The sequence below is a fragment of the Piliocolobus tephrosceles genome, chromosome 7 (assembly GCF_002776525.5).
Source record: "Piliocolobus tephrosceles isolate RC106 chromosome 7, ASM277652v3, whole genome shotgun sequence".
In the NCBI taxonomy this organism is placed as follows: Eukaryota; Metazoa; Chordata; class Mammalia; order Primates; family Cercopithecidae; genus Piliocolobus; species Piliocolobus tephrosceles.
Genome location: NC_045440.1, coordinates 71,048,971 through 71,070,264, shown reverse-complemented (window position 1 = coordinate 71,070,264; position 21,294 = coordinate 71,048,971). Strand labels below are relative to the sequence as shown.

General features: G+C 47.3%; 1 protein-coding gene across 2 annotated transcripts; it reads left to right on the top strand.

Moving 5' to 3' along the window:
* The first annotated feature begins 127 nt into the window (after window positions 1-127).
* On the top strand, window positions 128-18,392 carry PRDM14 (PR/SET domain 14). Of its 2 annotated transcripts, none has more exons than XM_026455040.1 (8): window positions 128-220; window positions 1,913-2,636; window positions 3,303-3,356; window positions 3,448-3,605; window positions 5,653-5,923; window positions 13,169-13,371; window positions 13,663-13,764; window positions 17,335-18,392. In XM_026455040.1, exons 2-8 carry the CDS (start codon window positions 1,937-1,939, stop codon window positions 17,560-17,562), a joined length of 1,716 nt encoding a protein of 571 aa, XP_026310825.1. In that variant the 5' UTR covers window positions 128-220; window positions 1,913-1,936; the 3' UTR covers window positions 17,563-18,392. The 2 variants fall into 2 exon arrangements, with proteins under 2 accessions (XP_026310825.1, XP_023039880.1); XM_023184112.1 differs by lacking the exon at window positions 128-220 and adding an exon at window positions 490-647 and having other exon boundaries at window positions 17,335-17,852.
* The last annotated feature ends 2,902 nt before the right edge of the window (window positions 18,393-21,294 follow it).

Sequence of the window (21,294 nt, the reverse complement as noted above, 5' to 3'; positions counted from 1 at the left end):
CCAACGCCCCCACGTGTCACTGCCGGGAACTCGCGAGGCGCGGCTTCCCAGCGCTCGGGGCGCGCCCGCCTCATCTCCAGGTGTCGTGAACAGACGCCCACCAGGTGCACCAGCAGGTCACACGCCGCCTTCGGGCGGGCTGTGCTCTTCCGAACTGGGAGCCGAGAGCAAGGGGCTCGACCCCGGGACGCCAGTCAGGCCGTCTGGGCTCTGGTTCAGGGTGTGTGTGCGCGCGGGGGACCTTATATGGGGGCCCTGAGTAGCACGCGTGTCAGGCTTTTTGCTCCCCGACTCCGCACGCCTGGAGCGGCAATAGTGCCTGCCCTAGAAGGCCAGCGGAGAGTGCTCTCCACTAGGGTCCCAGGGAGGGTTTGGAGAACTGATGAGTTAAGTGCGCGACCCCAGGGGACAGAGGGCGAGTCGAGAGTCGGCCAATGGCAGTAGTGGGCGGGGAGAAGACGACGCGGGGATCTGCGTGGGACGGGTTACTTCCCTACCCTCGCCCTCTTGATGCCCCGCGGCCCCGCCCGCCCTCTTAATCCTGGCTCAGCCCTCAGGGCCCGCCCGAAGTCTACCGAGCCCGAGTGGCCCCGCTGCGCCCTGGAGGCGCCTGCTCTACGGTGGCGCTCTCGGAGGTGGTGTCGGAGGTAGGCGCGGGGCAGGGCGTGCCCGGGGCCCTGGGCAGTGGTCTTCCTGGGCCGCTGGGGAGGGCCGCAGCACTCGCTGGCGCAGTTCGTTTTGGATGGTCGTTCTGTCCTCTCGGGGGCTTTGAATACCAAGTTGCAGATCCCTGAAGTCGGAGGAGGCCAGGAGAGGGGCGTCTTTGGAAGATCGGGTGGAGACGGGCCGCTGCCTGTGTCGTGGCTGACCTCTTCTCCTGACCCCGTGTTCTTTAATTTCTGAGTCGTGACCCTGCTTCGTTTTCTTATTGGGCTCATTGATCTCAAGACCCGCAGACCCTAAAGGGGCTTCATTCTTCGGCCTCGGAGAACTTGCTGCCTGTCTATTAAAACGCCATCCTTTCCCGGCGGCGCGGGGGCGGGAGGACTGGCAGTCGCCGAGGCTCTTCGCTTCCACCTGGCCAGAGGTAGTCCACGCGGCTCCCGAGGGACGACCCCAGGCCCCAGTAGTCCTGGTAGAACGACTGGAGTTTCCGAGGGACCCGGGGAATGTGGCAGACGCTGCTCACAAGGGTAAAAGGGGTTCAGGCAGTGCATCCTAGGGCAGCCAAAAGTGACGCGCCCCTCCCCCGCGGGCAGTCAGGACCGCCAGGACCCGCGGGGTCAGACCGCTGGGCCAGAGCAAGTCGCGGTGTCACTAGGTCTGCCCGGGGGCTCAGGGAGCGCGTCTCCATCTGCGCGGTGCGACCCAGGGTCCTCGGCTCTTCCCTCCCAGCTGAGGGCCCAGGAGCGCCTGGAGCTGTCGCTTGCTCCAGTACCCTCCGACCGCCTGCGCTCGGCTCCCGGCCCAGCCCGGGGTTTGGGAGGTCCCCGCGGCTCCCTCAGACCCTACCAAAGAGTTGTGTAGGACCGAGGAGAAGGAAGGATAGGGAACTTCAACGGGTTTTGCAGGAACCGGGTTGGGGGCCGAAAGCGGAGAGCGAGTGTGGGAAAGCGGCCGGGCTTGGGGAAGGGGTGCTTGGAGAGGGAAGACGAAGGCAACACTAACCCGGAATTTAGAGTCGGACGAGATCCCGGCAGATTTCCGTTTGGGGCTTTTTTGTGTTTGCTTCTATTGCTGTTTTTCGTTTTGTCTTAATTGTGGGAGAGGGCTGGCGGGATCGTACTGGGGGCGTTTATCCTGTTCCCTTGTATCTGGGGCCGGCTCGGGTGGAGGAGGCTGGCGGGGAGGCGCGGGTCGGACCCCGGGCAACTCCGGCGCGAAGTCCTCAGCGGTGCCCGCTTTTCCGCAGAGCCTCCAAGCGTGCGGGCCCGGGATGGCTCTCCCCCGGCCAGGTGAGGCCGCGACTCAGGACAAGGTGTGCTACCCGCCGGAGAGCAGCCCGCAGAACCTGGCCCCGTACTACACGCCTTTCCCGGCCTATGGACACTACAGAAATAGCCTGGCCACCGTGGAGGAAGACTTCCAACCTTTCCGGCAGCTGGAGGCCGCCGCGTCTGCTGTCCCCGCCATGCCCCCCTTCGCCTTCCGGATGGCTCCTCCCTTGCTGAGCCCGGGTCTGGGCCTACAGAGGGAGTCTCTCTACGATCTACCTTGGTACAGCAAGCTGCCACCGTGGTACCCAATTCCCCACGTCCCCAGGGAAGGGCCGCCCTTCCTGAGCAGCAGCCACGAGTACACGGGTGCCAGCAGTGAAGATCCGGGCCACCAAATCGTTGGTGGCGACAACGAGAGTGGCCGGTGTTGCGGACCTGACACTTTAATTCCACCACCCCCTGTGGATGCTTCTCTGTTACCTGAGGGGCTTAGGACCTCCCAGTTATTACCTTGCTCACCCAGCAAGCAGTCAGAGAATGGTCCCAAACCCTCCAACCAAGAAGGGAAGGCCCCTGCTCGGTTCCAGTTCACGGAGCAGGACCTGCACTTCGTTCTGTACGGGGTCACTCCCAGCCTGGATCACCCAGCCAGCCTGCACCATGCGATTTCAGGCCTCCTGGTCCCCACAGACAGCTCTGGTAAAGGGAGTTCACACCATTTGGGAGTCGAATTGGATGGGAATGCAGGCAGGATGGGGAAGAGGCGCTTCCAGGTGGAGCTGAGGCTGTAGAGGGTGGAAAGGGGGAAGTATCTCCATGAGAGCCAGGGCTGTCTGGGCTCACTTCTGAGGCCCTGCTTGCTGAACTAACTGCATGACCAAGGTTGATTTTAGTGAGAGCTAAGGACCAAGAGAGAAATGGTTCCTGCAGTGAACCACCAGGTAGGTTCAGATTCTATGCTAACATGCAATGACAGGCTTCAGCAGTTCACACCTAGGAGTCCCAGCTCAGCTAGCTACCCTGACCTTGACTTCCAACCTTTGGATTTCCAACCAGTCTTCCTTGACTAATCAAGCATTACCTATGATCCTCAAATTCTCTGAATTTGCCTAATGGGGTTAATTATATAACCTTCCATGAGGCTGTTCTGAGTCTCAAATGAGAAATTGTATATGGAATTGTATACAGCGAAATCGTGTATGAACAGACCATGTAAAATGAGCAGGGAAAAATAAAAACAACAAATAAACATCAAACTGGAATGATGGTTACTTCTAGGGAGTTAAGGAGGGAAAGCCCTCATAAAAGCACTTTATAATACATTTTTAATGAAAAATTGTTTTGTTTTAACCTGCCTTTTGCTAGGGTCTGATTCCCTTCCTCAAACTCTGGATAAAGACTCCCTCCAACTTCCAGAAGGTAGGCAGGACTCCTTGCATGGATTTCTTTCCCTGAACTAATGCAGAGTCAACCCTCGTCATTCTCTTTTCCTGCCTCTGCTTTCCCCTAGGTCTATGCCTCATGCAGACTGTGTTTGGTGAAGTCCCACATTTTGGTGTGTTCTGCAGTAGTTTTATTGCCAAAGGAGTCAGGTTTGGGCCCTTTCAAGGTAAAGTGGTCAACGCCAGTGAAGTGAAGACCTATGGAGACAATTCTGTGATGTGGGAGGTAAATCTGTTTCTGGTGGGTCTGCTGCTGAAAATGGTGCGGGAGACTGGTGGGGGGAAATCTTGGCCTTTGCCCTTCTGGGGAAGTCCTGGTCAGAGAGAGAGGGCATCCAGGGCAGATATCTGTGGTTTGTGTTGCCTGTAAAAGGAAGGAATGGCCAGTGCTCTCTCCATGAGGATAGCACCTCTGCATGAATTCTGTGTTTTGTGGGTGCCTTACGTCGTTTTAGTCTGGAAGATTAACTATGGAATATACATTTAAAGAATCAATACGTTGTATTATATATATAGACAAAACCAAATGCTTTAGATATTATAGAGTGATGAAAATATGCTAAAGAGAATAAAAACAAGTTTTGTTTTTTTGTTTTTTTTTTTTTTGAGACGGAGTCTTGCTCTGTCCACTGGGCTGGAGTGCAGTGGCCGGATCTCAGCTCACTGCAAGCTCCACCCTCCGGGTTTACGCCATTCTCCTGCCTCAGCCTCCTGAGTAGCTGGGACTACAGGCGCCCGCCACCTCGCCCGGCTTGTTTTTTTGTATTTTTAGTAGAGACGGGGTTTCACCGTGTTAGCCAGGATGGTCTCGATCTCCTGACTTCGTGATCCGCCCGTCTCGGCCTCCCTAAGTGCTGGGATTACAGGCTTGAGCCACCGCGCCCGGCCAAAAACAAGTTTTAAAATTCAATATTATTCACCTATAAAATTAGTCAAGGATTAAAAAAAAGCAACAACCAGATACTTTTCAAGATCTAGTGATGATATATTAGGGATATGCTAGTGGACTGCATTTTATTTATTACCTGCAGGAGAAAACCATTTGTCAGAATGTGTCAGATACCTTAAAATGTTCAAAGTCCCTTGACCCTGAATTTCTACTTCTAGGAATATACTACAGGAAAGTAATCTGAAATCGAGGCTATGTGGAATATGTTAATCCCAGGGTTGTTTATAATAACAAAATGTTGGAGACAGTGAAATTACCAGCAGCAGAGAAAGAAATAATTTTTCCTGTTTTTTTTTTTTTTCTTCTTCTTGAGACGGAGTCTTTGTCTGTTACCCAGGCTGGAACGCAGTGGCGTGATCTCAGCTCACTGCGACGTCTACCTCCTGGATTCAAGCAATTCTCCTGCCTCAGCCTCCTGAGTAGCTGGGATTACAGGCCTGCACCACCATGCCCAGCTAATTTTTGTATTTTTAGTAGAGATGGCGTTTCACCATGTTGGCCAGGCTGGGCTCAAACTCCTGACCTCATGATCCGCCTGCTTTGGTCTCCCAAAGTGCTGGGATTACAGACGTGAGCCACCAAACTTGGCCTTGAAAGAAATAATTTATAGCTCCATTAATATGCGTGAAAACTAAGTGGGAGTAAAATATAAAACTATTCAGTTGTGTTTAAATGGTAGTATTAAATACATTTTTGTTTCACTTACCTCTGTTTATGAAATTAACATGCTCACTATAGGAATTTGGGAATCAAGAAAGTGATAAAAGTAAGAATCTTTTAGAATATGTTACATTAAGCAGGCTCAGTGGCTTACACCTATAATTCCAGCACTTTAGGAGGCCAAGGTGGGAGGATCACTTGAACCCAGGAGTTTGAGGCCAGCCTGGGAAACAGTGAGGCCCTGTCCCTACAAAAAATTTTTTAAAAATTTGCCAGGCGTGATGGTGCATGCTTTTAGTTCCAGCTACTCAGGGGGCTAAGGTGGGAGATCATTTGAGCCCAGGAATTCGAGGCTACTGTGAGCTGTGATTGAGCCACTGCACTCCAGTCTGGGCGACAGAGTAAGACTCTGTCTCTAAAAACAACAATAACAACAGCCAAAAAACCCAATATGTGACATTACCTAGAGAGATGTCCTTAAACTAACAAATCTACCTTGGCATAAGTAGATTTATAGACCACTTGTAATTACATAGAAATCGGAATGATAGAAGTTTATTTGGTGGACTCAAGTGTGATGTTTAGGTTATAAGTATTAAAAAATTATTTTGTAGATTAGACCAAAAAAAAGTACAATACAAACTTCATGTCTTATTTCATTTAGATCTTTGAAGATGGTCATTTAAGCCACTTTATAGATGGAAAAGGAGGTACGGGGAATTGGATGTCCTATGTCAACTGTGCCCGCTTCCCCAAGGAGCAGAACCTAGTTGCTGTGCAGTGTCAAGGGCGTATATTTTATGAGAGCTGCAAAGAGATCCATCAGAACCAAGAGCTCCTGGTGTGGTATGGAGACTGCTATGAGAAATTTCTGGACATTCCTGTGAGCCTTCAGGTCACAGAACCTGGGAAGCAGCCATCTGGGCCCTCTGAAGGTGAGTGCACACCCTCACCTCGCCCAGTGAGGGCATTCCAGTAGAAGGACTGGGCTCTTTTCCACAAACCCTCCATGCGCAGCTCCTGCCTCCCAAAGGCTAATGCAGAGGACTAACCCAGAGTGTCTCTAACCGGGAGGGCATTACCCAGGTGAAGGAAAGCATCCTCAGCTTCCCAAAGCTGTGGAAGCTACTCCTATTTATAGACATACTTGTTCTTCTTCCCTACCTTCCACCCCAAGAATAAAAGAAAATGTACTAAATGGATGTAACTTCTACCATAGGTGAGCCAGTTTCTGATTCATCTCTGCCCAGGCTAATGTAGCTGAAGTCAATTCACCAAAGCAGTGTTTTTCAAATGGTGGGTTCAGAGTTGCATGTCTTAGTGGGGTGGGAAATCAATTTAGCGGTAGAGACTCACATTTAAAAAACAAAAAAAAAAAGAATAAGTGTAGAGTAGAATAGAAAATATTGATGGGAATCACTTAAGAGTAAGGATTGTTTTGTGAAATTTCTATTTCACATGGGCATATGTGTGTATGCTGGGTGTCGAGTATAAAATACATTGCCTATAATGGGTCTCAGGCAAGTCTGAGAAATATTGAGCTGGCCTCTCACTCTCAAACCTTAATGTGGGAATGAATTTCCAGGGATCTTCATGATGCTGGTTCTCATTCAGGGTAGCAGCCCAGGATTTGGTATTTTTATCAACTTCCAAGGTGTGCCGCTGGTCCTGGTCCCTGGACCACATTCCAGCAGCAAGGGGCTAGGGAACCACCAGCCCATTCCAGGGGTGAGACTTTGGAATTTGCACATTAAATAAACTCTCCAAATGATTTTTAGATACACTAAAGTTTAGGAACTACTAATCTAGTAGGTGGGACAAGATAAATGCATATTGCTGTAAATAAGAGAGAAGGCAGGCTGGATATGGTGGCTCACGCCTGTAATCTCAGCACTTTTGGAGGCCAAAGTGGGGGGATCACTTGAGGTCAGGACTTCAAGACCAGCCTGGCCAACATGGTAAAACCTCATCTCAGGCCGGGCATAGTGGCTCATGCCTATAATCCCAGCACTTTGGGAGGCTGAGGCGGGCGGATCACCAGGTCAGGAGATCCGAGACCATCCTGGCTAACACGGTGAACGTCCCTATTAAAAATACAAAAAATTAACCAGGCGTGGTGGCATGCACCTATAGTTCCAGTTACTCGGGAGGCTGAGGCCGGAGAATCACTTGAACCTGGAAGGCAGAGGTTGCAGTGTGCCAAGATCGCACCAGTGTACTCCAGCCTGGGCAACAGAGCAAGACTCTATCTCAAACAAAAAACAAAAAACCTATTCTTTACTAAAAATACAAAAATTAGCCAGGCATGGTGGCAGGCACCTGTAGTTCCAGCTACTGGGGAGGCTGAGCCAGGAGAATCATTTGAACCCAGGAGACAGAGGTTGTGGTGAGCCAAGATCATGCCTGGCATGATCCAGCCTGGGCAACAGAGCAAGACTCCGTCTCAAAAAAAAAAAAAGAGAGAGAGAGAAGGCAAATTATTATGATATAATAAATGTGTAAGGAACAGGTTTTTTTTAAAAAAAATGGGCCAGGCGTAGTGGCGCATGCCTGTAATCTCAGCACTTTAGGAGGCCGAGGCGGGTGAATCACCTGACGTTGAGAGTTCAAGACCAGTCTGGCCAACATGGCGAAACCCTGTCTCTACTAAAAATACAAAAATTAGCCTGGCATGGTGGTGGGCGCCTGTAATCCCAGTTACTGAGGGACGCTGAGGCAGGAGAATTGTTTGAACCTGGGAGGCGGAGGTTGCAGTGAGCTGAGATCATGCCATTGCACTCCAGCCTAGGCAACAAGAGCGAAACTCCATCTCAAAAAAAGAGCAAATTGCATCTGCATGCCTGTTTTCCTGCTAGACTGAGATGCTTCAGGGCAGGAAATAACCCTAAACACCTTAGTATCTCCTGCTTCTGGATCCCAGTGCGTACTGAGTGAGAGGAAGACACTAGAACTAAGTTGGAAAAAACTGATTGGGGATGAGATGAAATAAGGCATGTGTAAGGCAGAGGGAGAGAGGGAAGGCAATCAGACTCAGGGAATAGTGAAGCAGAAGGCAAGGAAATGTCCACCAGAAATCGGGATAAATAATGAGCAGTCATTATTTAAGGATAAATAATGGTCCCAACGATGAGGAGCTGTCAGAATTGTTTTGGTGAACTATCTTCCTACTCCTCCAGGTATCTTATCTCCATGCTGGGTTCTCCCCGCCACTGAACCATCATAAGCCCTCATTCTGTTGCTTGTTCTGATCACTTCTGATATCTGCATACAGGTTGAGTATCCTTTTTCTGAAATGCTTGGGACCAGAAGTGTTTTGGTGGGTGGTGTGAGTGTGGGAATGTAGGTAAAGATAGGAATGCAGGCAAAAATGGTTGGGATTCTCTATGATCTATGGAGCTCTAAGTTGTCTAGTACTTAGCACCAAACCAAGACCTGTTGGTCACTTCCCGAAATGTAGCAACTCCTTTTGAAATAAAAGTCAACAGGCTGGGCATGGTGGCTCACGCCTGTAACCCCAACACTTTGGGAGGCTAAGGTGGGTGGGTCACCTGAGGTCAGGAGTTCACGACCAGTCTGGCCAACATGGTGAAACCCCATCTCTACTAAAAATACAAAAAATTAGCTGGGTGTTGTGGCGCATGCCTGTAATCCCAGCTACTCGGGAGACTGAAACAGGAGAATCACTTGAACCTAGAAGGCAGAGGTTGCAGTGACCTGAGATCGCACCACTGCACTCCAGCCTGGGCAACAAAGTGAGACCCCATCTCAAAAAAAAAGAAAGAAAAGTGAGCAATGGATTTGAAAAAAGTACCTGCTTAATAACTGACAAGATGGTTATCATTATCCTTTTGAGAAATCATTATTACTTTTTGAGATAGGGTCTCACTGTGTCACCCAGGCTGGACAGAGCGAGACTCCGTCTCAAAATAAATAAATAAATAAATAAAGTAAAATATTGTGTATAATTGCCTTCAGGTGGGCCAGGCGCGATGGTTCATGCCTGTAATCCCAGCGCTTTGGGGGGCCGAGGCAGGCAGATCACCTGAGGTCAGGAGTTTGAGACCAGCATGACCAACATTGTGAAACCCCGTCTCTACTAAAAACACAAAAAAATTAGCTGAATGTGCTGGCGGATGCCTATAATCTCAGCTACTCAGGAGCCGGGGGGCGGAGGTTGCAGACAAAGCAAGACTTCATCTCAAAAAAAAAAACAAAAACAAAAACAATTACCTTCAGGCTATGTGTTTAAAGTATGTATAAAACAAAACATAAATAGACTTTATATTTAGACTTTGGTTCCATCCCCAAGATACCTCAGTATGTATATGAAATATTCCAAAGTTCGAAAAAATCCTGAAATCCAAAACACTTCTGGTCCCATGCGTTTCAGAAAAAGGATACTCAACCTGTATGCTATTAACTGGAATAGTATGCAGATATCAGAGGCAATCAGAGCAAGCAACAGAATGAGGGCTTATGATGGGTAAGTGTGGGGGAAACCCAGCATGTAGAGAAGATACTTGTGTTACAGTTCTGAACCAACTGATACCTGATGCTTACAGCATTGTTTTGAGGACATATATTTTCGACAATGGAGGGAAACTTGTGAACGACTTAATTTGTTGGGAATAATTATAAATGAATGCTAATTTGTTAATCTATTAATATGAATGGTTTGGATGTGATAAAAAGGAAAGAAAAATTAAAATTCCACTGCATTCTCAAATGAGTTTTTTTCCCCAAAGGCTTTTTGGCCAGGATTGGTGGTAGGCGGGAGCCTTCTCCTTTAAGGTCTTGAGTGATGAGGGAAGGGCCTAGACTGTATGTGGGCGGGTTATTTGAATATGCAAGCATTGCCCTCTCCTGAGGGAGAGGGAATTTCTGTGTGTGTTTTGCGGTGTGGAGGTGTGAAGAGCTAGGGGGAGGGAGGATAGGGAACAAGATAAAATTTGAAAGGATAGGGAACAAGATGAAATTTGGTTTCATTTCTGCTTAAGTGGTTGTTCTTAAGCAAACTCAGTACTGAAACTATTCTAAATTTTGGTGTGCTTTATTGTTTATGTTTGTAAAATTGCTGACCCTCTCTTCCCTTCCCACCGCAGGAAGCAGGAAGGCCTGGTATTTCTGACCAATAAAAATTCTACCTCTGTGCCAAAAAAGTGTCCCGGCACGGGGATTCTGAGAGTATTAGCACCTCAATGAAAGTGATAGACAGAGCAGGGCAATGGATCAGCTTGGGGTTGACAGTTGCCTTCCTGGTTATTTACTTAATGAATAGTTTATTTCCTTAGTCACCTGTTAAATGTGCCTGGGATGTAGTTGTCAACTAACAAAGTCCCTGATGGACAGCTTCCCTGCTGTCCTGATGCTGAGAAGATTTCTATCTGCTGACTCTTGCATAGACTCACTCTTGGCTGCTCTTCCTCCCTGGGGTCAAACAATGAGGTCTCAGTGGTGCATTCATAGTCAAAGCCACTTTATCCTCTGGAATCCAGAGTATCCTCTGCAGGGATGCTTTTGTAGGTGGCCCCTGTTCTCTCGCCTTCCCCCAACACATAGACACCCCTGGACGTGGGACCTGCTTTGCTAGAGTCTAGCTACACCCTCTCTAACTTCTCTCCTCCTCCCTCCTCCATTGATAAAAACAGATTTACTTCTCTCAGTCTTACTTGCCATTCAGTGATAGTATCACTCACATTGGTAAGACTCAGTATTAGAATTAAATTAGTCATCACAGTAACCCTGTGTATTAGGGAAGTCAAGATGCTTTCACTCTTACTCTATACGTAAAGATTCTAGCTGTGGAATCTGCCACAAGTTTTGAGTAATGAAGTATAAACTAAGAAGGTCCCTCGAATTTCGTAGAATGGAACAGCACTGTGAAGCCTGGGAAGTCAGCTGCGGTTGTCCTGGTGACTGCCTGAGCTTGTAACTCAGGCTGATCTCAAAGGCACAAAGAGAAATAGGTTGGCCTCGGTGTATTAACCTTGTAACAAATGCTAGGCAGGAATGTGTTCAAGAGCTGCAGGGTTGCACTGCTCTTAAATGGGGTTAGTGGAAGGGTCTCTTCAATAGTACATTTCAAGGAACAAAAGGGAAAGAGAGCCTATAGGTTAAGATATTTAAGAGACATGGCAACCATATACAGCATGTAGACTTTGTTTGAATCCTAATTTGAATGGACTGACCAGAAAGTAATTAAACAAATATATATGTGTGTATATAAGTACATATATGTTTCTATAAAAGAATAAGAGTTAATTGTTTAGGTATGATAGTGTGACAATGACATGTTTACGATTTTCTTTCTTTTTTTTTTTTTTTTTTTGAGACAAGGTGTTGCTCTGTTGCCCAGGCTGGAGTGTAGTGGCTCAATCACTGCTCATGGCAGCCTCAACTACCTTCCCCAGGCTCAAGCAATCCTCCTGCCTCAGCCTCCTGGCAACTGGGACTAAAGGTGTGTGCTATCATGCCCAGATAATTTTTATTATTTTTTTGTAGAGATGGGATATTACTATGTTGCCCAGGCTGGTCTCAAACTCCTGAGCTCAAGCAATCTGCCCACTTCAGCTTCCCAAAGTGTTGGGATTACAGGCGTGAGCCACTGCACCTGGCACAATTTTGCTTTTTTTTTTTTTTTTGAGATGGAGTTTTGCTCTTGTTACCCAGGCTGGAGTGCAGTGGTACAGTCTCGGCTCACTGCAACCTACGCCTCCCAGGTTCAAGTGATTCTCCTGCCTCAGCCTCCCGAGCAGCTGGGATTACAGGCATGCACCACCACGCCTGGCTAATTTTGTATTTTTAGTAGAGATGGAGTTTCACCATGTTGACCAGGCTGGTTTTGAACCGTTGACCTCAGCTTCCCAAAGTGTTGAGATTATAAGCGTGAGCCACTGTGACCAGCCGCAATTATGCTTTTTAAAAAAAAGTCATCTTCTAAAGATTACAGTTAGATATTTTTGAGTCAAAGGATGAATTAGCATTAAAATAATCTACTATGGGGAGTGGTGATATAAATGAAAACAAAATTAGTTATGAGTTGGTCAAAGCTTGGTGTTTGGCACTTGAGGGTTTATTACACTATTATTTTCATTTTGGTATATGTTTACATTTTTCTGGAATAAAAAGGTTTTTAAAAATTATCTTGCTGGCCGGACACAGTGACTCACACCTGTAATCCCAGCCCTTTGGGAGGCCGAGGTGAATAGAACACAAGGTCAAGAGATGGAGATCATCCTGGCCAACATGGTGAAACCCCACTTCTACTAAAAATACAAAAATTAGCCAGGTGTGGTGGCACGCCCCTGTAGTCCCAGCTACTCGGGAGGCTGAGGCAGGAGAATCACTTGTAGAGGTTGCAGTGAGCCAAGATCGCACCACTGCACTCCAGCCTGGGCAACAGAGCAAGACTCTGTCTCAAAAAAAAAAAAAAAAAAAATAGGCCGGGCGTGGTGGCTCAAGCCTGTAATCCTAGCATTTTGGGAGGCCGAGACGGGCAGATCACGAGGTCAGGAGATCGAGACCATCCTGGCTAACATGGTGAAACCCTGTCTCTACTAAAAAAAAATACAAAAACCTAGCTGGGCGAGGTGGTGGGCGCCTGTAGTCCCAGCTACTCGGGAGGCTGAGGCAGGAGAATGGCATGAACTCGGGAGGCAGAACTTGCAGTGAGCTGAGATCCGGCCACTGCACTGCAGCCTGGGCAACAGAGCGAGACCCCACCTGAAAAGAAAAAAAAATTATCTTGGCCAGGCACAGTGGCTCACGTGTGTAATCCTAGCACTTTGGGAGGCCAAGGGAGGAGGATCACCTGAGGTCAGGAGTTTGAGACCAGCCTGGGCAACATAGTGAAACTCTGTTTCTACTAAAAATACAGAAATTAGCCAGGCGTGGTGGCAGGCACCTGTGATCCCAGCTACTTGGGAGGCTGAGGCAGGAGAATCGCTTGAACCTGGGAGGCAGAGGTTGCAGTGAGCCAAGATCGTGCCACTGCACTACAGACTGGGCAACAGAGCAAGATTCTGTCTCAAAAAAAAAAAAAAAGAAAATTCCTCTTTAAGTAGCCAAAAGAACTATTGGCTAAAAATAAATAAATAAATAAACAAATAAATAAAATATCCTCTTGAAGGAACTAGGGAGGAAAGTAACTGAAGAGACATTGTGTTTGCTGTGTTTGACAGAGTCTGCAGAAGGCTACAGATGTGAAAGATGTGGGAAGGTATTTACCTACAAATATTACAGAGATAAGCACCTCAAGTACACCCCCTGTGTGGACAAGGGCGATAGGAAATTTCCCTGTTCTCTCTGCAAACGGTCCTTTGAGAAGCGGGACAGGCTTCGGATTCACATTCTTCATGTTCATGAGAAGCACCGGCCTCACAAGGTGAGTATTAGGAGGACACACGACCCGCCATCACGTTCTCCCTCCCTTCCCAAGCTCCTGAACACGGGGAGTTGCCTTGAGGATTGCTTGAGCCTGGGAGTTCCAGGCTGCAGCGAGCCGTGATTGTGCCACTGTAGTCCAGCCTGGGTAACAAATTGTGATCCTGTCTCAAAAAAAAAAAAATTTTTTTTTTGAAAAAGAGTTCTTCTCTAACCCCAGGTAAATGCAAGATTGAAATGGACTTGTTAGAGGAAGGTGTGATTTCAACTATACTTTTCTTTTTCACCTCAGTGTTCTACATGTGGGAAATGTTTCTCTCAGTCTTCCAGCCTTAACAAACACATGCGAGTCCACTCTGGAGACAGACCATACCAGTGTGTGTATTGTACTAAGGTAAATGGAACCTCTTACTAAGGGATGTGTCCTGAGCTCTGCTTGGGTGTCTATGTATAAGAACTTGAAACAAAGCCTGGCTTAATGAGTTCTTGGTAAATGTTAGTCAAGTATCAGCCCAGTCCTCATGTCCACCCCTAAATATGCTCAACTTTGCTAAAGATGGTCAAATATAACCAACCTCCTATTGCCAAGCTGGCATTTAGGGTACATGTAGTAAAATACATTCCAAATATATGGAGACCTGATGACCTATTACATAGTATTTAAAAGCACTAGCCAGGTGTAGTGGCTCACGCCTATAATCAAATTTTCCGTGCATTGGTGGCTAATGCCTGTAGTCCCAGCTACTTGGGAGGCTGAGGCTGGAGAATTGCTTGAGCCTAGGAAGTGGAGGTTGCAGTGAGCCGAGATTGCACCACTGCACACTCCAGCCTGGGTGACAGAGTGAGACACTCTCTCTCAAAAAAAAAAGGTGGGAGGCGGTGGCTCAAGCCTGTAATCCTAGCACTTTGGGAGGCCGAGGCAGGCAGGTGGCTTGAGATAGGGAGTTCGAGGCCATTCTGGCCAACATGGCAAAACCCCATCTCTACTAAAAATACAAAAATTAGCTGGGCATGGTGGCACATGCCTGTAATCCCAGCTACTTGGGAGGCTGAGGCAGGAGAATCACTTGAACCCGAAGGTGGAGGTTGCAGTGAGCCAAGATCGTGCTACTGCACTCCAGCCTTAGTGACAGAGTGAAACACCATCTAAAAAAAAAAAAAAAAAAAAAAAAAACTCACTGTTTCGTAGTATTTAAGAGCACAAACTTGGCCAAGGTTCAAGTCCTGCCTCTGGTGCTTACCTAGCTGTGCCAACCTGAGCAAATCCATGAACTCCTGTTAGTTTCCACATTGATAAACTGGGGAGATTAGTCTTTACCAAGTTGTTGGATAACATCAGTAAAATATATAAAACTCTTGTAACAGTGCCTGGCACGACATAAAAGTAGTACTGGAATGTTAATTGATATTATTACTACTTTAATCTGTGGAGGATGCTACTGATGTAATTTTCTATAGGAGCATTGCAGAAGCGGCATCTAGTCTATGTTATACAGAATACAGAGTTGTAAAAACAGATGAGTCATGTGGTTAGACATTGCTATAATAGAAACAATAGGTTGACCACGCTTTAGACATATTACACCAAAATAGCTCTGTGCTGTCCAATGTGCAGTTAGCGGGTAATCATATGTGGCTATTTCAATTAGTAAAGATGAAGTGAAGTTGAAAAATTCAGTTCCTAGTTTGCATTAGCCACATTTTAAGTGCTCAGTGGCTCCGTGTGGCTAGTGATTCCCAAGTTGGACAGTGTGGGTTCAGAATATTCTCATTGCAGAAAGTCCTGTTGGAAAGCACTGGTATAGATTATGTTTCTGTCACTGAGTCATTTACATTTTTTACAATAAAGCCATAAAAGAAGTAGAGGCTGTCCTACAGCTACTTCTAAGCCTCTCAAAATGAATAAAAACATTGAGTCTACCAGATTAGGGCAACTAATACCTCCAAAGTGTGTGTCAATAGAATGAAAATAATCGGCATAGAAAAACACTGCTGAGCTGGGCATGGTGGCTCACACCTTTAATCCCAGCAATTTGGGAGGCCGAGGTGGATGGATCACCCTGAGGTCAGGAGTTTGAAACCAGCCTTGCCAACATGGAGAAACACCATCTCTACTAAAAATACAAAAATTAGCTGGGCATGGTGGTGCACCTGTAATTCCAGCTACTTGGGAGGCTGAGGCACTAGAATCGCTTGAACCTGGGAGGTGGAGGTTGCAGTGAGCCGAGATCATGCCACTGCACTCCAACATGGGTGATGGAGTGAGATTCTGTCTCAAAACAAACAGACAAACAAAACAAACCTACAAACCATCTCAAAAAGTTTAAATTAAAAAGAAGAAGAAGAAGAAGAAGAAAACCAGTAAGGCACTGACTTATGCAAAGACACTGGCCGGTATTAGCTTCTGGTCGATATTAGCTTCTCCTTCTGTACTGAGGTTTGTCTTGAAGTATGATCCTAGGACTCACATCAGAATTGCTTGTTTAAATGCAGGCTCCTGGGTCTCATGTCAGATTTTTTGAGTCACACTCTCTTAGGTAGGGTTGGCAATCTGCTTTTTTGTTTTTTTGAGACGGAGTCTCGCTCTGTCACCCAGGCTGGAGTGCAGTGACCAGATCTCAGCTCACTGCAAGCTCCGCCTCCTGGGTTTACACCATTCTCCTGCCTCAGCCTCCCAAGTAGCTGGGACTACAGGAGCCCGCCACCTCGCCCAGCTAGTTTTTTGTATTTTTTGAGACAGGGTTTCACCGTGTTAGCCAGGATGGTCTTGATCTCCTGACCTCGTGATCCTCCCGTCTCGGCCTCCCAAAGTGCTGGAATTACAGGCTTGAGCCACCGGGCCCGGTCTTTTTTTTTAAATTTTTTTCTTTTTTATAAAGAGAGGGTCTTGCTTTGTTACCTGGAGTGCAGTGGTGCCATCGTAACTCACTGCAGCCTCGACCTTCTGGGCTCAAGTTATCCTCCCACCTCAGCTTTCCAAATAGCTGGGACCACAGGTGCATGCCACCATGCCCAGGTAATTTTTTTACTTTTTTTTTTTTTTTTTTCTTTTTTGAGACGGAGTCTCGCTCTGTCCCCCACCCAGGCTGGAGTGCAGTGGCATGATCTCAGCTCACTGCAAGCTCCACCTCCCGGGTTCATGCCATTCTCCTGCCTCAGCCTCCTGAGTAGCTGGGACTACAGGCGTCCACCACCGCGCCCGGCTAATTTTTTGTATTTTTAGTAGAGATGGAGTTTCACCGTGGTCTTGATCTCCTGACGTTGTGATCCGCCCGCCTCGGTCTCCCAAAGTGCTGGGATTACAGGCATGAGCCACTGCGCCCAGCTAATTTTTTTACTTTTTGTAGATGTGAGGTCTTGCTATGTTGCCCAGACTGGCAATCTGCTTTTTTTTTATATATATATATACAGAGTATCACTCTGTTACCCATGCTGGAGTACAGTGGCTCAATAACAGCTCACTGCAACCTCCGCCTCCTGGGTTCAGGCAATTCTCCCATCTCAGCCTCCCAAGTAGCTGGGATTACAGGTGCATGCTACCATGCTAGACTCATTTTTGTATTTTTAGTAAAAATGGGGTTTCACCATGTTGGCCAGGCTGGTCTTGAACTCCTGACCTCAAGTGATCCACCCACCTCGGCCTCACAAAGTTCTGGGATTACAAGCATGAACCACTGCGCCCAGCCAGCAATCTGCTTTTTTAAAAACTGGACCTCCAGATAATCTATCCACTGAAGAACCACTGTTCTAACATCCAGTGCTTCTCAAAACCAGCCAGAAGGACACGTCAGTGGAGTCCTTTCTGATTAAGGCTACTGCTGATGACCAGGAGTGCTCTATGGCCTTAAAACTCAAGGTTTGTCTGTAAGGATGAGCAACAGTGAAATTAACGCCTTAGTTTAATTGGTTGTCCAGCTCATGGAGGTTGACTTTTTCTTGTACTCTGTGTTTCTGTTCTCTGCAGAGGTTCACTGCCTCCAGCATACTCCGCACACACATCAGGCAGCACTCTGGGGAGAAGCCCTTCAAATGCAAGTACTGTGGTAAATCTTTTGCATCCCATGCTGCCCATGACAGCCATGTCCGGCGTTCACACAAGGAGGATGAGGGCTGCTCATGCAGCATCTGTGGGAAAATCTTCTCAGATCAAGAAACATTCTACTCCCACATGAAGTTTCATGAAGACTACTAGCCCTGCCAGGCACAATGACTCATGCCTGTAATCCCAGCACTTTGGGAGGCTGAAGCGGGTGGATCTCTCAAGTCCAGGAGTTCGAGACCAGCCTGGGCAACATGGTGAAACCCCGTCTCCACCAAAAAAATATAAAAATTAGCCGGGGGTGGTGGCACATGCCTGTGGTCCCAACTACTCAGGAGGTTGAGGTGGGAGGATGGTTTGAGCACAGGAGACGGAGGTTGCTGTGAGCTGCGATCGCCCCACTGCTTTTCAGCCTAGGTGACAGAACCAGACCCTGACTCAAACAAACAAAAACCCAAAAACGACTAGCCCTCAGAGTGTGGAGACAATGTAAAAACAAAGGTTTCAGATTCTCTCTGCTTCCTTTTATGGGTTATAGAAGTCCCTGCAGTTGGCCGGGTGGCTCACGCCTGTAATCCCAGCACTTTGGGAGGCCCAGATGGGCAGATGACCTGAGGTCAACAGTTCAAGACCATCCTGGCCAACATGGTGAAACCCCGTCTCTACTAGAAATACACAAATTAGCCTGGTGTGGTGGCACATGCATGTAATACCAGCTACTTGGGAGGGAAATTGCTTGAACCCAGAGGCGGAGGTTGCAATGAGCCAAGAGAAAGGTAGATTTTTCTCTACTATTTGCCTTGGGCCTTCAGTTATACTATGTGGATATCACGTGTTATATTTCTTTACAGAAAAGATTCTTATAAAAGAGACAGAGAGGCAGGTCCCAACATGTTACCCAGGCTGGTCTCAGACTCCTGGGCTCAACTGATCTTCTCACTTTGGCCTCCCAAAGTGCTGGGATTATAGTGTGAGCCACTGCATCAGGCCTAGAACAAATTCTCTAAAAATTCACTTATCATACTGTGCACTTGGCAGAAACAAAAACAAACAAAAACCTCACTAAATAAATAAATAAATACTAATTTAAAGCCAGGTGTGGTGGCACACACCTGTAGTCCCAGTTGCTTGGGAGGCTGAGGCAGGAGGATCCCTTGAGCTCAGGAGTTTGAGGCTGTAGTGCTCTATAATCACACTTGTGAATAGCCAGTGCACTCTAGCCTGGAAACAGCAGGATTCCCACCTCTAAAATATACATAAATAAATTAAATACAAATAAAAATTTGGGGCCAGGCGCGGTGGCTCAAGCCTGTAATCCCAGCACTTTGGGAGGCCGAGACGGGCGGATCACGAGGTCAGGAGATCCAAATCATCCTGGCTAACACGGTGAAACCCCGTCTCTACTAAAAATACAAAAAAACTAGCCGGGCGAGGTGGCAGGCGCCTGTAGTCCCAGCTACTCGGGAGGCTGAGGCAGGAGAATAGTGTAAACCCGGGAGGCGGAGCTTGCAGTGAGCTGAGATCCGGCCACTGCACTCCAGCCTGGGTGACAGAGCGAGACTCCGTCTCAAAAAAAAAAAAAAAAAAAAATTTTGGCTGGGCACAGTGGCTCATGGCTGTAATCCCAGCACTTTGGGACGCTAAAGTGGGCAGATTGGTTCAGCCCAGGAGTTCCAGACGAGCTTGGGCAACATGGTGAAACCCTGTCTCTCCAAAACAAAAAACAAAAAAAAGACTAGCCAGGTATGGTGGCATATGCCTGTGGTCTCAGTTACCCAGGACACTGAGGTGGAAGGATCAGTTGAGCCTGGGAGGTCGAGGCTGCAGTGAGCCGTGATGGTGCACAACCTGGGTGATAGAACGAGACCCTGTCTCAAATAAATAAATACAAAAAAATAAGAACTCATTCGAGTCAGAGCTTCATTAGTATTGTAACTATCTTCAGTCATGAATTCATATTCCATCTTTATTTTGATTCATTTTAAACACTTGGTTCCCACCCCTCCCCCACTACATGACAAATGCCGGTTCATGTGTTTAGCTCCAAAGTTACTTGGAGGGCACAGAAGTTATTTGTCCCAGCATCTGTGATGTTAAATAATTGGGGAAGAAATATGATAAGCAAATGAAGAAAGGCTAAAAAAAAATACCGATATTGCTCTAGGTTTAAACCTGATTTCATTACTGATGAATAGACAGTATGAAATAGACAGGATATTTTGGGGGGAGGTTTCTAATTAGCTAGTTCCTGCTAATACAGGGTGCAGAGCACACACAAACACGCAGAGGCCCACTGAAAAGAAAAATATGCTCTGCATGGTATCCTACAGCTGATGCAAGTGTTCGGGGAATGGGTTTCTCTAACGTGCACAGAGACATCAGACTCATCTCATATGTGTATCATAATAGCCAACATCTATGGAGCATTGACCCTGTGAGATGATACCACTGAGTTTACGACTTTACAGATGAGGACATTGAGACTGAGTGAAATGAAAGAAGTGGGGCAAGCTGATTTGCCTTTAACAGGCAAAGCCAGCTCTGCCCAACTCCAGAGCCCAGCCTCCTAACTAGCCTCTGTGCCCAGTTTATGGATCCTGTTAAGAAAATAGCATTTTTGCCGGGCGCGGTGGCTCAAGCCTGTAATCCCAGCACTTTGGGAGGCCGAGATGGGCGGATCGCGAGGTCAGGAGATCGAGACCATCCTGGCTAACGCGGTGAAACCCCGTCTCTACTAAAAATACAAAAAACTAGCCGGGCGAGGTGGCGGGCGCCTGTAGTCCCAGCTACTCGGGAGGCTGAGGCAGGAGAATGGCGTAAACCCGGGAGGCGGAGCTTGTAGTGAGCTGAGATCCGGCCACTGCACTCCAGCCCCAAAAGAGCAAGACTTCGCCTCAAAAAAAAAAAAAAAAAAAAAAAAGAAAATAGCATTTTTCTGGGCCAGGTGCAGTGGCTCGCTCATGCCTATAATCCCAGCACCTTGGGAGGCTGAAGCGGGTGGATCACCTGAGGTCAGGAGTTTGAGACCAGCCCAGCTGACATGGCAAAACCCCATCTCTACTAAAAATACAAAAATTAGCCGGGCATTGTGGTGCATGCCTGTAATCCCAGCTACTTGGGAGTTTGAGGCAGGAGAATCGCTTGAACCTGGGAGGCAGAGATTGCGGTAAGCCGAAATGGTGCCACTGTACTCCAGCCTGGGTGACAGAGAGAGACGCTGTCTCAAAAGAAAAAAGGAAAATAACATTTTTCTGGAGACTATCCATCCCATTCTTCTCTATATTAAGTTAAGCAACAACAGACTGAAATACCCACGTGGAAGATTTGAGACCAGAATGAGCAGGATCAAAGTGCTTCGAAGGCAGCCACAGCTGCTGAGGATCTGTCCCATCCCAGCCGTGTTTCTGCTGACCGCCTGGGGATCTGCTGCACCCTCCACCCATGGCCACAAATGGAGCAAATTCAATATGAAACAGATGCCCCTTCCAGAGGGAGGTTCCCAGCTCTAGCCCAGTCCTTTGGGCGATAGATATAGTGCAGGTGGAAAAGCAGTGACAGATTCTACTCTAGGGAATTATTTGCTGCCTTGCTGAAGTCTGAGTAATTTATCCTAATGGGAATGTACCCTGTTGTTTTAGGACTGTTTTACTTCATGTTAATTAAGACAGAACAATGGTCTTTCGAAGAGATGGAGGCTCATTGTATAATTAGGCAGCCTTTCCTTAACTGCTGGTTCAAAATGTATTACTTGAAACATTTTCTTAACTGTTATGGGTTTAAACATTATTTTTAAATCAAAGAGTAAAGCAAGTCATCAGAAACTGGTGTGATCCCAATTTTTTCACTCATTGAATAATTCAAATTAACAACTTCGTTCTTTGAACT

Bases quoted from the DNA above. Each gene is read 5' to 3' on its own strand.
- PRDM14 (XM_026455040.1), top strand. From the start codon at position 1,937: ATGGCTCTCCCCCGGCCAGGTGAGGCCGCGACTCAGGACAAGGTGTGC. The intron at 3,357-3,447 runs GTAGGCAGGACT...GCTTTCCCCTAG, and splicing joins CTCCCTCCAACTTCCAGAAG to GTCTATGCCTCATGCAGACT. The intron at 13,765-17,334 runs GTAAATGGAACC...TGTTCTCTGCAG, and splicing joins AGTGTGTGTATTGTACTAAG to AGGTTCACTGCCTCCAGCAT.